The sequence below is a fragment of the Lissotriton helveticus genome, chromosome 2_1, assembly GCF_964261635.1.
Source record: "Lissotriton helveticus chromosome 2_1, aLisHel1.1, whole genome shotgun sequence".
Classification (NCBI taxonomy): domain Eukaryota; kingdom Metazoa; phylum Chordata; class Amphibia; order Caudata; family Salamandridae; genus Lissotriton; species Lissotriton helveticus.
In genome coordinates, this window is record NC_136059.1 from 535784407 (window position 1) to 535801078 (window position 16672).

A 16672-nucleotide genomic window follows, 5' to 3' on the forward strand; every position below is an offset into this window, starting at 1 on the left:
TTCATGTCAACCAGACTATAACTTTGCCTACGTTTTTTCAGAATCCTTCATCTCCAGCGGAAAGGTCTTTACATTCCCTGGATGTTAGGAGGGTGTTGAAATGTTATTTGGATAAAACCAAAGATATTCGTAGGTCAGACCAATTGTTTATCAATTATGGATCAGTCAGGACGGGTCTTGCTACCTCTAAACAGTCCATCTCGAGGTGGATTGTGTCCTGCATACAATTGTGTTACCAAAAGGCTAATAAGACCTTAGGGGGCAAACCTAAGGCTCATTCCACCAGGGGCAAAGCTCCCACGACGGCTTTGCTTCGTAATGTTCCCATTGCAGAAATCTGCAAGGCGGCCACTTGGAAGTCGGTCCATACCTTTGCTAAGCATTACTGCCTGGACACTGATGCCAGGGCAGACGCTCCGGTTGGGCAGGCTTCGCTGCGAAATCTGTTCGCACAATAGTGGTGTTATTTCTCGTTTCTCCACCGCCGCTTTGGTGTGGGGATGGGCTTGCCATTCTATTCACTAGATTATGACTATACACAAAGATCCCCTACTACAGAAGGAGTAGTTTCTGTCCTGTAACTCCAGTTCTGTAGTAGGGGTATCTCTGTTATAGTCATAAGCGCCCGCCCTCCTCCCCGGTGGAGAGAGATATTCATGTATGGAATGCTACAGGTCTGGCGTGTTACGCCTTCAAAAAGAACTGAAAGTAACTGGGACCTGCAGTGCATTCTGGGATACTGTGAAGTTCTGGAAGGTTCTCTTAAAGGCACAGTATCCTATTCTGAGCCACATAATGGCAGCCTATGGGGCTTGTCTGTCCAGGTTTTCCTCTCTATCATTCCAGAGGGTGTTTGCTGTTAAAGCAAGGGAAATCTGTACAGGCTTTGCTGTTTTGTGGATTTTGTGGTGGAATTTCTAGTTGAAGTACTGGACAGTGTAGCTTTTATAGGCTGCATTATCTGTCTTTAAATTCTCTCTTAAGTGTCTGTGCAGTTCTGCATTTGTTCGACACTGTAAGAGATTATTTTTGATTGCTCCGGGGTCCACGCACATGGGCGGGACTATTCACTAGATTATGACTATAACAGAGATACACCTACTACAGAACTGGAGTTACAGGACAGAAACTACTCCTTCTGTCGCAATTGAAGCTGCAGGTGTGGCAGGAGAAGGGTCCGTGGGTCCGTTTCGGGGTGGCCTGGAAGCAGGTGTGGTTTCGGCTGGTATTGAGTGCATGGAGGGTGCTGGCCTCATAGTAGATTCTGGTGTCGTAGCGTTCGCGGGGTCCAGGGATTCTGGCGCAGGCTGCGGTCCAGGCATGGACGGGTGCAGACGGGCTTGCCTTAGGCGCGCCATCGGCACGCCAGCACCGCGCCTGCTGCGCGGCCGCTTCTCGGCCTGCATATGAGGTGGCTTGGGAGGGAGGAGCAGCTGGGAGCGGGGAGGCGAATGGGTGTGCAGGTGGGGCGGGCCGCAGGGAAGCAGCGGCGGGAAAGGGCTGGATTGGGAGCGGCGAGGGGGGGCAGGGGGAACTGCCGCACAGGGCAGAGGGGAGGGAAAAACCCAGGAAACAGGGAGGCAGGACCCAGGCAGTCAGGTGACGAGCAGCGGCGTGGGGGCGACCTGCCTGCGAGCAGGGTCAAAGGTCTCAAAAAAGCGCCGAAAGGTCACAAAAAACGGGGGGAAACGAGTGGCACAGAGGCAGAAAGGTCAAAAGAAAGGGCAGAAAAGGTCACAAAAAACGGGGGGAAACTAGTGGCACAGAGGCAGAAAGGTCACAAGAAAGGGCAGAAAGGTCACAAAAAACGGGGGGAAACGAGTGGCACAGAGGCAGAAAGGTCACAAGAAAGGACAGAAAGGTCACAAAAGACTGGGGAGCGAGTAGCACAGGAGGCAGAAAGGTCACAAGAAAGGGCAGAAAGGTCGCAAAAAACGGGGGGAAACGAGTGGCACAGAGGCAGAAAGCTCACAAAATAGGGCAGAAAGGTCACAAAAGACTGGGGAGCGAGTGGCACAGGAGGCAGAAAGGTCACAAGAAAGGTCACAAAAAACGGGGGGAAATGAGTGGCACAGAGGCAGAAAGGTCACAGAAATGTAGGGGCAGGTAAGCAACAGAAGGCAAAACGGGCAGAGAGACACGGGGGCCGCGAGGGGAGCAGAAGGAAAAACCGGGCATAGAGACACGGGGGCAGCGAGGGAGAGAACGGGCACAGGCGGTGCTGGGCGGAGAGGGAGCGACCTACCTGTAAGGGTCAAGGGTCGCTCTCCTCACGGCGCAGCGGCCGGCCTATATGGGAAGGTGGGAGGGAGGAGAAGGCAGGAGGTAGGGTAGCGAATGGGCAGTCAGGGGGGGCGGGCCGCAGGGGACGCAGCGGCGAGGGGCGACGAAGGAAACAGAAGGCAAAAGGTCACAAGAATACAGGAGGAAACGAGTGGCACAGAGGCAGAAACGTCCCAAGAAAGGGCAGAAAAGGTCACAAAAAACGGGGGGAAACGAGTGGCACCGAGACACGAAGGTCCCATGAAAGGACAGAAAAGGTCACAAAAAACGGGGGGGAAACGAGTGGCACAGAGGCACAAAGGTCCCATGAAAGGACAGAAAAGGTCACAAAAAACGGGGGTAAACGAGTGGCACAGAGGCAGAAAGCTCACAAGAAAGGGCAGAAAGGTCACAAAAAAACGGGGGGAAACGAGTGGCACAGGAGGCAGAAAGGTCCCAAGAAAGGGCAGAAAGGTCACAAAAAACAGGGGGAAACGAGTGGCACAGAGGCAGAAAGGTCACTAGAAAGGGCAGAAAAGGTCACAAAAAACGGGGGGAAACGAGTGGCAAAGAGGGCAGAAAGCTCACAAGAAAGGGCAAAAAGGTCACAAAACAACGGGGGGAAACAAGTGGCACAGAGGCAGAAAGGTCCCAAGAAAGGGCAGAAAGGTCACAGAAATGTAGGGGCAGCTAAGCAACAGAAGACAAAACGGGCAGAGAGACACGGGGCAGCGAGGGAGAGAACGGGCACAGGCGGTGCTGTGCGGAGGGGGAGCGACCTGCCTGGGCCCAGAAGAATAATTCAGCTGCATGTCGACTTTGTAGTTACCATCGTGAATCCTGGCTCCATCTGTTGTGCTGCTGCCCAAAGCTAGCTACCGAGCGGCACCGACTGGTCCTTCTCATTTGCAGGTCTCACAGCCTTGTGCGATGCAGAGAAGCCTCAGACCTGTGTTTCTCTGCTAAAACAGCTCAAACAGTTGCGCGGTTAGGGAAATTTACAGAATCAATCCGGGCAGCACTGTCACAGAAAATGGAGTCACAAAAAAGAAACCAGCCGGCTATCAAGCAAGAGAGACTTTGACAATACTCTCCACTAAGTTGTATGCACGTGCACTTTATTGCCAGTTTGGATAAACAGTTTTTAATGTTTTAACTCTCTTATAGTTTGCAGCAAGTTGTGCGGGATTTTAACTCTTTTCCTCTTATAGATTATTGTAATGATAGTATATTGTAACGATTTTAAGTAATTGAACAATAAAGCTTAATACAGCTGTTCAGCACTATACAGAATCAAAATGGTGCTCATTCTCTGCTCCAGAACTGCATGAATGTCTATTCTGCTCTCTATTTACATTTTGCCAGTGTTTCCCTCATACTATCAAATTTTTTAGATGGTGTCCGGGCTTATTCATGTAAAGCTAGAAGGAATTTAGTTAAAGCTTCAGATCTCCAGCGAATAGCCAAGAACCCTCTATATTGCATTTTTTGGCTGTTTTCCGCTGGAATGTGGGATTCGGTCTTGCGCTTTCTCCCCTCCACTCTTGCTCAGTTGATCCAGTATGGCAGTCAGGTGGCTACATGACTGATTCATGGTGGCATGGATACCACAGATTCTGTCAGACCGGCCATGGCCCTTTCGGTAGCTCTTCGTCGGCATGCTTTGCAAAGTACCTCCGACTTCTCTGAGGTTGTTCAGTCCAACTTGATGGACATGCCTTTCGATGGCCAATATCTGTTTGGCTCTTAAGCTGACTCCTCTTTTTGCCATTTTCGGGATAGTCAGAGTCTTAAGCCTTGATTGCTATACCAATCTCTATGGCTGGAGATGGTATCCTAAATTTATTTCTGTGTGAGTCTTTTCACCTCGTCCCTCCTCGTGCTGTCTGGTGTGGTGCCCTGCCCCTGCAGGTATTTTCTTTTCTTTCATTGTTATCCTTTCGATGAGAGGTTATGGTCTCTGGTTGTTTACCGGGACGCGTCTTAATTTGTGACCCTATTTGGTGTTTATGCCAGTGGCTGCTCACTGTTCTTTGCTTTCTACCCAAGTTCTGATCGGGGTGTTTTTATGGTATTGTGGCAGTGCCCTGTTGCCTTGTTAGCTGTCCGACTGTGTACTTCTTCTGTATGGTGCAAGTTGGAAAAGGGTGCACAGGGGCTCTTCTTGTAAGGTTTCTTTCTCACTGGTTCCTTGTAGCCATCCCTTGTCCGTATGTTGGCATGAGTGCCCAACTCGGCCATCCTACTACTTCTATGCCTCTGCTTGGCCTGTTTTTCCTCTGCTTCTGCCTTGCACACAGCTGCAGTTGCCTTCACTTTTTGATTAGAGCTGTTTCCATAGCATGTCCAATATCAACCCCAACGTTTTGTTACTGGCCTGGCTGTTCTTCAGGCATAGCTTCTGCTCTTTTTTTTGGGTTATATTTTGGGGGGGGGGCTCCCCTCCCGGGCCACCGATGGGCTGGCCCTCTCCGTTGGGGACCGTGAGGGGGGCCCCAATGCCCCCACGCTCCCGCCGGGTCACCACATCCTGCGGGAGCCGGCATTGCTTTTCCACATGGGGAGCTGCTGACATGCAGCTCCCCGTGTGGAAAAGCAATCTTCTTTGCTTCTTTGAAGCGAGAGCAGGTATCCCTGCTCTCGCTTCAATGAAGGAAAGCAGTTTGCAATGACAGGGTGGGAGCCGCACGGCTCCGGCCATGTCATTGCAAACAGCAGTGTCCCGGGGGTGGGCACCCTGGGACACTGCAGGAGCCGGCCCTGGGGGGTGGCGGTGCCCAGGGGCCATCATGGGCTCCTTAAGGTGGGACACGCACTCCCTCTCCCAACGTGTTCACAGCCCAGGGGAGGTGGTGGTCCGTTAAGGACCCCCATATTTGAATATTAGTGCCGCGGGGAGGTGGCTATCCTCGGGGCATGTGGGGGGGCTCGAGCCCCCCCACACAGGTGTTATCATAACAGGTGTATGATGTATTTTTTTTAAAAGCCCCGGGGTGGCGGTCCCCGAGGCAGCGGGCAGGCCGTGTGCCCCCGAAAAATATTTACTAAAAGCCCCTTGGACGCCCCCCACATATAAAAAAAGCAAAGCCCTAGGGTATGACGGTCCCCGGGAATGCGGGAGGACCGTGAGCGCCTCGCAAATATTTAATGAAAGCTCTGGGATGGCGTCCCCTGCAATTTCAATTTTACATGCTCCCGGGACTTAGCACACCCAGGGGCTAAATAATAATGAAGCGCGGAAGCCCGCGCTTCCTTTTTTTTATTTTCGTGGCAGGATCCACGGATCCTCCGTGACTTTTGCCGATTATTTTATTTATTTTTTTTAATGCTTTTTTTGGGCCCAGTGAGTCCTTGTGGGACCCCCAGAGCAAGCCTAGGGGGGTTTGGGTGTTTCTACCCTGCCCCATTTTCTTGTTTTACGCCTTTGTTTCCCTGTTTTCTTGTGCCTTGGTTACCGAGGTGCAAGATGGCTGTCAACACTTCCTGGTTTGGAGTGTTGACAGCTAATTAGCATAATCGGATCCTCTGTGCCTCTAAATATCGAAACTTTTATTTTTTGATTTTCTCAGCAACTAACGAGCGGATTTACACTATTTAAGAAAAGAGTTCTTTCTGAAACAAAGACTACCTTTTTTGCCAAATTTGGTGTAATTCCGTTTAGCAGTTCGGGCTGTAGCCATGTCTAAAGTTTCCTATGGGAATAAACATGGAGAAAACAAATTTTTTCTCGGCCCCCGCTTACCGAATCACCCCGAAACTTTCAAGATAGGAGCTGACAAGAACACCCCACGCGTTATGAAACTTTCGTGAAGATTCGACAACCGGCGCAAAAGTTATTGGGAAAAGAAAAAATGCTTTTGGAATAGAAACAAGGTCCTAACTATAACTACCTACTGGCGACCACCAGTAAGAAAAAAAAGAGAGAGAGAGAGAGAGACACACAAACAATACGCTGATTCTGCTTGTCAAAGTTTCGTTTTTATTTTTTCAAATATTGGTAGTGCAAAGCGGTCATTATACATTTCGGCCAACGCTGTGGCCTTGATCATATATATATATATATATATCTCGAAGAAACCCACAGTTGGCACGCCCACACAGCGTGCACAATTCTTTATTCCGCCAGGCAGCACAGAAAACAACTTCATGGGCAAAGAAGATTCAGCCAAAAGTTCCCTACGCGTTTCTGGCGTGCTGTCCGCCCTTGATCACAGGAATGGTATCATGGAGAAGCAGCACTTCAGGTGAGTTAAATCACTGTAGGGCGTGTCTGCATAGTGCAGCATGGTACTTGAAGTTTTAGTCCGACATTCTCCTTTAGTAGGTTATGCCGCCATTCTCCTGAGACAGTTTAAAATACCCAGTGGGTTTCTCTGTCCCATTTACATTGCTGCTATGCTTTTATTGTCACCCGGAGGAATTGTACGATGTTCCCAATGCGTCGGAAAAGTGGCGTTGCTGGACCTGCACATCCTCAGGGGGGGCACTCCGCGACCAGGGTTGGGACCGCTATATATTCCAAACGAAGAAACCCACAGTTGGAGGCCCACACACAGCGTACACAATTCTTTATTACGCCAGGTAGCACAGAAAACAACTTCATGGGCTGTCTGGCGGAATAAAACATTAACTCTTAGCTCAACAAAGATCAATGTAAATTTGCTATTTTGTTTTGGTTGGGGAAGAATCTTCAGTTTGTTTATCTATTTTACAACATTTTACAAGTAAATGTGTGAATCTTGTTTTATCTCCTCTAAGAAATACAGGTTTCTAATGCTATATCTTGGTGGTCACTTACGAATGATTGTTTTTACCTATGTATTATAGCTCTGTACTGTTATGCTGTATGATTCCTTAATCCTAATTATCCCTCCTCTCTTTTTCAGCTAATATGTGTTTTACTACATACTTTTTAAAGACTTTGTATTTCCACTTAATGTAGTTCATGCTTTTTATAAAATCTTGATAAAAATCTTTGAACTTGGGAAGAGTGCTCTCTCTTATCCCAGTGCAGAAGGAGGTGGTCTTAATCACAGGTGTTTTCTGTTGGCCAGATTATGTGATCTTAACTCTACAACTACCTTAGGGCTATTTGTGTTCTTTAAGTGGATTTAGGTAAACCATATCACCCAATGTTTTAGCCTGTTATACTTTTGCTTGTCTAAAATCAACCCATGAACAGGAGCACAAATGGCTATATCAATTTTTCATTCCGAAAAGTAAGTGCAAAAAAACGACTTTTCCTTTGCTGGGAAAAGAAAACCCCAGGCCTATACACAGGAATTTGTTGCAAAATTTGACTTATCGTAATGTATTTCAGATTCAGAAAATTGATGGTCTCATCTCCTACCGGGATCCCCATTTCTGGCGTCACTCGGCTAGTGTTGTTGCAGGAACCATACATGTGCAGGTGATGTCCGATGTTGTGGAGCAAAGAGTTGTCCAACAGGTAACATGGAGAATTACTCTTTGTAATAACACTGTATCATGTTCTTTTGTATAATTCACCTTAAGAAAGTTTAGAGTACTCAGCCATTAATATTGTTTTGCCATCCTTGTAAAACAGTTATGCAAGCAGTTGAAAGTTGTTGCCAATGAGTTATGTTTTAATATGGTGTAGTGTTGTGAAGATCTCATTTCAAATGGCAGTGTAGCCATAGCCACTTGCCTCCTGGTATTAGGCCCAGGGCTAAATATTTGTCAGTGTCTGCCACAGTACCCAGGGAGTTCGTACTAAATTTGCACAGATAAGTGGTTCACTTATTTAATGAAAGGCAAAATTGAATAAGTCTGGCTGTCTGAAAGTTTTCAAACATTATTTGATGTTTTGAAAACAAGATCTCACGGTAATGAGAATGGCACTGCATGCAAAGAATACAGAAAAAGTGATCAATATTTTCGTACCTGGTGCTATGTTTAGGCATAAATCTGGTAGATATCAACATCCTCTAAGAGGGCACTGTTGGGTAAGCAAATAGACCTGAACTTTTAATAAACTCAACCCATCTATGGTGGCGTTTAACACCCTGCAGGGCTTTACTATTGTTAGACCGGTCTGCTTCTGAGAGTCCCCTCACCACTATGATTTCTTTTGTTCCCCCGTACCTCCCAAAATTTGTCGCTTTTCTTTGTCTACCAGGACTTTTTATGTGCTGTTTCATGGGGCTAGATGTTCTTTGACGCCCAGTTGCTCGCAAGGTGCCCGATGGAACCTGCGACATTACAAACTGGGGTTGTCAACCTGTATGAGTGGTCCTAAAATGGAGGACACCCTTTTCCCTCAGGTGAGTGACTCCCATTGAAGCCTCCCTGAACTCTTGCCTTTTGAGGTTTTGGCGCCTTTTTGGTTAACGCACATTCCTGACAGGAATCCCTTTGTTTCCCTCAGATACACAAAATGGCTGCTCTAGAGCCGCAGTACGGTGGCTGCTAGTGACCTAGATACCCCTCAAAAGTGCCAAGTCATTGTCACAGCCAGAGAAGGTTCTAGAACCTTCTGGCTCGTGCCAGCACCCCAGGGCACTGGCTATAAAAGGCCCAGTCCCTGGCGGCCATTTGAGATTTAAGTTGAGATGAGAAGAGAGAAGAGATTCCAGACTTGAAACCAGATTGACACCTGCCCTGTTGACCCCCTGAGGTGGCTGGTAGCGTGGGCGGTAGAGCAGCAAAGGGTTGATGGCGTTGTTCCTGACTGGCGTTCCAGTCAGCTGCGTGAGAAGTGACCTAGCGCCTACAGCGCCTGCCCAGCAAGTACCTCATTGCCCCAAAGACTGTGGCCATACTTGAAGTGCCTTCCCCCCGGTGAAGATATCGTGACTGATACTGCGGGTCGCGAGGTGAGAGCAAGTTCACTGCGATCTTCAGAAGTGCCCCCCTTCGCGACAGGCGCCTCCAGGGAGGAGTTCGGATGTCTCCGAGCCCTTCCGCCGTAGAGCGCTTCCTGTGTGGACTGAAGGTGAGGTGGTGCGCCGGGGCGGGGAAAGGCCGGCCTTCATTGGGCGAGACTAGCGTCTCCGCCCCACCCCAGTGAGCTGGAAGCGGTAGCTGTGGGCGGGATCCACCCCGTATTAGGAAGTCGGAGGGAGGACCAAGGAGCCCCTGAAAACCCTGTCACTGGCGTGAGGAGTGCTGTGGCCTGACTGAATCGCTTCCCGATTGCAGCCGATGTGAGGTGGGCCCGTTTCTTCATATAGGGTGCAGCGTTGTGAAGGAACTGTGAACCGGCATTCATTTGACTGAGCGCAAAGGTTGTGTGACTAAGCATGGGCGTAAAATCCGCTCCGCTCGCGTATTTTTCGGATTTTCGGCAAATTCGCAATCCGCGAACTCTCGCGAATTTGTCGAAAATCCGTGAATCCGCTCGCGGCGGATTTTTTGCTTGGTTGCGGCGCGCGGCGTGGTGCACGGCATTCACTTTCCGTCATTAAGCGTTTGCCGAGTTGTTTTTCTCGATCATATTTTGCGAGTGCCGCGCCATTTTGGATCTTGCTGCGTGATCCCGCGGGAGTTTGGCGCCCGCGAATACGTAATCGCGGCTTGCCACCTTGCACAGCACACCTCGCGAGAGTTCGCAATTGCGAACACGTAGTTGCGGCGGAAAGGAACAATCTCGCACTCGCGAAATAGAGATTTTGCAATTCTGCACAAGAAATCCACCAGCAAACAGGATAAACCTTCAGAAAATGATGATTTTTATCAGAATCACTCCTCAGGTTGACATTTGCATGGCCTTTTTTTTTGCAAGGAGTCCATTTTTGGGGGGGGGAGGGAAGGAAGTGCCCCACAGTCTCCAACTTCCTGTTCCTGTCCAGCAGGCTCCTCCCAGTGCTTTGTCCATCTCCTGGTCACTTTCATTTGGATCTGGAGCTGGAGGATTACTTTTTGTGGGTGCTGCTGGATATTTGGATTTGAGGCCTTTTTGACTTTCTTTGGATCACTTTTGGATTAGAAATCAACTTTCACAAGTAAGTTTGTTTGGGGCATTACTGTTGCTGCAACTACAATTTTGGAACTTTTTCAGAACATTAAATAAATTATATTGTGGGTAGCCACAGTATCCAGTAGGACCAGGGTTGGTTATGGGTGCATGATACAACTGTTTTGTTGAATTTAAACACCATTGAGGCCATGGATGGGCTGGGATTGTGCTGATTTTTGTCGTTTTTTTGGGGCTGCTGGTGGGGCCCTTTGCCCAGGGGTGGTGAGTGTTGCATGGGCCTAGTCTTTCTGTGGGGTGTCTTCTTGAATTTAAACATCATTGAGGCCATGGATGGGCTGGGATTGTGCTTATTTTATTGTTTTTTGTCGTTTTTTTGGGGCTGCTGGTGTGGCCTTTTGCCCAGGGGTGGTGGTGCATGGACTGAGTGTGCCTGTGGTGTGGTCTCACTCTCTTTAATGTAAACATCATGGATGGCATTGGATTGTGGTGATTTTTTGTTTTTTTTTTGTTTTTTGGGGGTGTACTGTTGATGTGGACTGGCCATGTGGGTGGTGGTGGTGGCCATCTTGAGTGCTGGCTGGTACAGGCAACATGTGCTTGGGGTGTAAGGGGCCATTTTGAAGAGAGGCAGTGTCTGAGGCCTGCACTTATTTTGCCTACTTTTCATCCATTATGCCCAGGGGTAGTGAGTGTTGCATGGGCCTAGTGTTTCTGAGGGGTGTCTTCTTGAATTTAAACACCATTGAGGCCATGGATGGGCTGGGATTGTGCTGATTTTATTGTTTTTTGTCGTTTTTTTGGGGCTGCTGGTGGGGCCCTTTGCCTAGGGGTGGTGAGTGTTGCATGGGCCTAGTCTTTCTGTGGGGTGTCCTCTTGAATTTAAACACCATTGAGGCCATGGATGGGCTGGGATTGTGCTGTTTTTTGTTGTTTTTGTCGTTTTTTTGGGGCTGCTGGTGTGGCCTTTTGCCCAGGGGTAGTGGTGCATGGACTGAGTGTGCCTGTAGTGTGGTCTCACTGTCTTTAATGTAAACATCCTGGATGGCATTGGATTGTGGTGATTTTTGGCTGTTTTTCTGTTTTTTTGGGGTGTACTGTTGATGTGGACTGGCTTGGGGTGTAAGGGGCCATTTTGAAGAGAGGCAGTGTCTGAGGCCTGCACTTATTTTGCCTACTTTTCATCCATTATGCCCAGGGGTAGTGAGTGTTGCATACTTGCATGGCCCTAATCTTTCTGTGGGGTGTCTTCAATGTAAACATCATGGATGGCATGGGATTGTGCTGATTTTTCTGTGTTTTGTCGATTTTTTGGGGTGTATAACTGAACTGATGTTCCTCTGTCTTCCATTGCTTTTAGGTGCACAAGACTCAAGAGAACCACCAGTGCCAGGAAGAAGTCCTGCAGCGGTGTGTGTGTGCAGCATAACGTCACGCGACGTCACGTCTGGACACAGACAACTCTGCAACTCGTGCAACTGCTGCCTGCTGTTCTGACCTGCTCTGAAGAAGATGGCCCCAGAAAAAGTTACCCGTAGCTCCTCTAGCAAGAAAGGTGCCAGTAAGGAGCAGAAGAAGCAAGTTACCAAGGAGACTGGTGTGCCGCCCGCCCCTTTTTTTGGTGGTAAAAAAAAAAGTATGCCTGCAGCAGCAGCGGCATCTGCTGGGGACCAAGCTGGCAGCAGCACCCCCGCTCCATTGGGCTCAGTGCCACCACCACCACCACGCCAACTTAAGTCCAAGCCCTTGAGTGCTGCAGAGGCAGCCAGTATAGTTCTTCAATCACCATCGACCAGTGATGTTGGCTCATCGCAAGAAAGCAGCAGCAATGTCCCTCAATCAACACAGGTTGTTGTAGCTCATCTGACGAGTGTTGAACAACCACAGCCGCAACAACAATCACATGTGCAAGTACAAGCCCAAGTACATGTGGAAGGAGAGGCAGCGCAAGGAGATGCGCAAGCAGAGGTGCATGGAGGGTCACAAGTGCCCACAATAGTTGTTCCTCCCGAAGTAGGGGCACATCAGGAAACCGACAATCAAGGCGAGGTATCATTTGAGGAAGACACTCCTCCTGATGATCATTCATTGTCTTCCACACCCCTAGCAAGGAAGAGATCAAGGGTGGTGTCTACATCTTCTTCAAGCACACCTCCTTCTGATGATACGGATCAAAATTGGGAACCAGCACCACTGCCGTCTGAGAGTGAGGCACACCATGATCTGACAAAGGTAGTTAAGCGTAAAAGGAAGCTCGTCCAAAGTCTCAGACTTATGGAGTGTGATGATGAGGCTCAACAAGAAGTGGCGGATACTGCTGCTGATGAAGACTCTGACAACGACGACCCAGTCATCATAAAGGTCACTGCAGCCCCAGCGGGCATGCAGCAAACAGACATTTTGACCCTAGCCCGAGAAGCTGCTGAGCGTGATGATGATGATGTTGTCGACGAGGAGGCAGTGGAAACACCACCACAATCATTGGAGTTAAGTAGTACACCAACTCGTACCGCTTCCATATTTCTTTCTGGCAAGAAGGGACCTCCATCCACCTCGACCTTAATTAGTGGTGGTGAAAGTGCACAACGTACAAAAGTTGGGCAATCCAGATCCTCCACTTCATCTGGCATTAGCAGCATGACCACCACCAGTATCGCCGCCTCCTCCGGGCCCCACAGACACTTCAAGTCCCCAGTTTGGGACTTCTTTACTGTTTGCCAAAAAAGGCCAAAGTTCGCCATTTGTACCCTTTGTAAGCTTGCAGTTAGTCGTGGTAAGTTGGGTACCAACTATAGTACCGGAGGCCAGAGAGGTCATCTTAGGAGACAGCACACTGTCCAATGGTTTGCGCACCTAAAGGCGATCAAGGAAGCCCGAATTGGAAGTCAAGAAAACGTTGATGTTTCACCTGATGATGACGAGGAGGAAGAAGACGTGTCAAACACTTCACTTACACCCAGTACCCCTGTCAGCAGCACACCCAATGTGAGGCACACTAAGAGTGTTGGAGCGAGTGAGACACCAACGCACAAAAGTTCACCAGCGAGCAAAATTGGGTCAACGAAGTCATTATCATCCCGTAAATGCTTGGTCCAGGGCAACATTAGAACCATGTTTTCTTCAGACGCGCCATATGAACGCAACCACCCACTGACGCGTCTGTATAACACTAAGCTGGCTAAAATGCTAGCTGTGGACCTTCTCCCTTTTTCTTTTGTAGAAGCGGTTGGTTTTCTAGAATTAGTGGCAACGTTCTGCCCTAAATGGAAGGTTCCTAGCCGGTTCTATTTTGCCAGAGTTGCGGTTCCAGCACTACATGAAGATGTGCTGGAGGCGATTGGGGCAGCTTTGCAGAAGAGTGCTGTTCACACAATACATCTGACAACAGACATGTGGACCAGTGGCGCAGGCGCTGATTACATGTGCATCACTGCACACTGGGTCTCTTTTTCAGGTGTTAAAGCAAAGCTAAACGCAGGTGTTGACCCGGACCAAGTTTTTAAAGCTGCTCGGAAACATGCAACACTAGCCATGTTTGGCTTGGAGAAAAGTCACACATGCCAAAACATTTTGGACGAGTTTAACAAAAAGGTCTTGAAAATGCTATCCCCAAAAAAACGCCAGATTGGTTATGTTTCCACGGATAATGGCGCCAATGTAGTTAAGGCCATGGCGCTGGGTGGCTATTTCAGAGTGCCGTGTTTGGCGCACTGTATCAACCTGGTAGTTCAAAAATTCTTGAGTGATAGAGACAGTACAGCGTTCGCGGTAATGGCCACCTGCCGCAAAATGTGCAACCATTTCAGCCATTCTTTTAAGGCCCGGAAGCATCTGAGGAGGCTGCTACTTCAACGTCGAATGCCAGTGAAAGCACTCATCCAGGAGGTGGCAACACGTTGGAACTCAACCTTCTACATGCTTGAGCGTCTGTATGAGCAGTACACGGTACTCGATCACTATTTCTTAACAGAGGGTACAGCTCAGAAGGAGGAACTGCGGATGGGTGCGGCGCAATGGGACATAGTTAAAAGCCTGACAGACATGCTTCGTCCTTTTGAGTTCTTCACGCGTGCAGTCAGCCAGGAGGACTGTAATTTGGGAAAAGCTATCCCATTGTTGTGCATGCTGGAGCACCAACTGATGGCGGAGTCTTCTGAGTTTGAAAAAGATGTACAAAAAAAAGACCCTTTTATTTTGTCGGAGAAATTATTAGAGCGCCTACGTGGTGATGAACGTCTTCAAAAGATCAAGTCAGAACAGCATTACATTTGTGCTACTATTCTGGATCCACGCTACAAAAAGGCGCTGGCAGGCCAAGCATTCTTTCCTTTTGCTGATGAAGATGTTCAAAAGTACAAACGTTGGCTAGCCTGGTCAGCCAAGAGGTTTGAAAAAGAACGGCAGGATATTGAAGGAGAAGGCAGTACATCAGCATCAGCAGGCCATCCCCAGTCACAAAAATCCACTTCTGCACCTGTGGCTGTGGCACAAGTGACCTCTCAGCCATTAAAGACACCGGCAACTGGATCATCTGCACCACACACAACAGTAACAGTGGCTGCTGTAGAGGATTGGCTAACTGTGCTTGGGTATGGTTCTCGAAAAAATGTCACAGGCACAGCAAAAAGTAAGCAAAGTGGAGGAACCGTTGAGGACCTTGAGTCGATGGTGCAGGACTATCTGAATGACTCAACAGAGGTCTTTCTTAATGATGAGCCATTGCAGTATTGGCATGGGAAAAAACAATTGTGGCCACAGCTCTCCAACCTGGCTATAAACTATTTGTCTTGCCCACTCGCAAGTGTGTCTTCTGAACGTGTTTTCAGTGCTGCTGGTGGCATTGTAACTCCCAAACGGAGCCGCCTCTCGCCCAAAAATGTGGAGCGGCTGACAATGATCAAGATGAATCAGCACCTCATACCACCAGATTACAAAGTACGAGAAAGCACGCCGCATGAAGACGAGGAGGACGGCAACGTAGATGAGGGGATTTGTTCTCTGTTCGGTGGCACTGACCTCATCCTGCCTGAATTCGCAGAGTATGATGACGAAATCTTCTTCTTATTCCCTGACACCGAGCCCTGAAAATGAGACAATGAATCAATAACTTTCTTTTTCATCCTTATTCACTTTTATTCCTGTGTGTCTGTCTTTCTTTGTTTTGCACAGTTAATTTAATTCAAACTTTAATCACCTAATCCCAAAAACAAGACCATCAGCAGAACTGTCTTCACTTGTTTGCTTATTGATTTGAAGGTGCCGCAGTCTACATTCCTCAGGTTCACAAGTTCTGAAGAACATGCTCCTCTATCCTCCTCCTCCAGACTCCGATTTCCCTCAAAGCAGAGTGCTGGATTACGCCCAATGAAGAAAGACTCAGCACTTGTGGGGGTGTTTTACTTCTTTGCGGGTGAGTTGACGGCTGTGGGCCCATTGCTGTGAAGCTCTAATAATGGATAAAAGTGTTTTGGACCAAATATGAGGTGGACATTTCTTGCCGTTTTTACTGACTTGCTTGCCTTTGAGGTGCTCTTTGGCGGGGTTCCGGGTGTTTGTGGGTGAGTTTTGGGGTCTGGGAGCACTGCTGCGACAGTCTAATCTTGATTGCATTTGCTTTTCAGGAAATCCGTGGTGGAAAACAGGAGTTATGATGATGACCTAGCTGCACAGCGCGTTTGGACCGAAGGCCGAGAGATATTGTAAGTATGAGATTTAGCTTTTTTGCTGTTTGGGGGTGTTGTCGCGTGCTTTTTTGCGGGTGGGTTGGCGGGTCTTGGGGCATTCCTGGGAAGGTCTAATACCGGATAGAAGTGTTTTGGACAAAATCCATAAGGAAAAACCTTTTGGCACTTTTTGTAACTTAGGGTTCGTTAGGGTTAGCCCTAGCAGCAGGATTGCATGTGTTTCGGGGTGTTCTATTGCAACGCAGTTCTGGGGTTTTAGAGCACTCTTGGAGCGATGCTGGCTATGGATACTTTTGCTTGCTTGCAAGTGGTTTGAATACAATCCACGGTCGGTAAGGGTGTATTTGGGCCTACTGTTACTTTCAAAGTACGTTTTGTCACCATTTTTCTGCTAGGCATCGTTTTTGGAGATCTGATTGGGGGTCTTCTACATTTTTGCGACTGGCTTTAGTAAGGGTCTTGGTGGGAGCATTGCTGGGAAGGTCAAATTTTGTTCTAAAACACAGTTTACAGTACACCTACCTTGAGGGGAAAGATCCGCAATAATATTTTGGCCATACTTATTTATCCTTAAAAAGGTGACTCAGACAGAGTACGCAATTTCAAAAATATTGTACTGTCTATTAGGGAAAACAAAGTGTGACTTTTTGCACCACACAGCGTACATACCGTATATTTATTTATCAGTGGTATTGTAATAGCACTTCCTGTTTTCCGTTCAATAATTACAGGCCGGGTTTCAGTCAACATCCGCCAGGCAGGCAGTGGACAGGGTGTCTTCTGTCAGTGG

The 16672-nt window shown here is 48.3% G+C and overlaps 1 protein-coding gene across 1 annotated transcript in view; it reads left to right on the forward strand.

Moving 5' to 3' along the window:
- Positions 1 to 16672, forward strand: part of SLC30A5 (solute carrier family 30 member 5) — a 311396-nt gene that overhangs the window by 259758 nt on the left and 34966 nt on the right. The window contains exon 15 of the mRNA XM_078675193.1: positions 7583 to 7711. Coding sequence (XP_078531319.1) covers positions 7583 to 7711 — 129 coding nt within the window. The remainder of the gene's footprint in view (positions 1 to 7582; positions 7712 to 16672) is intronic.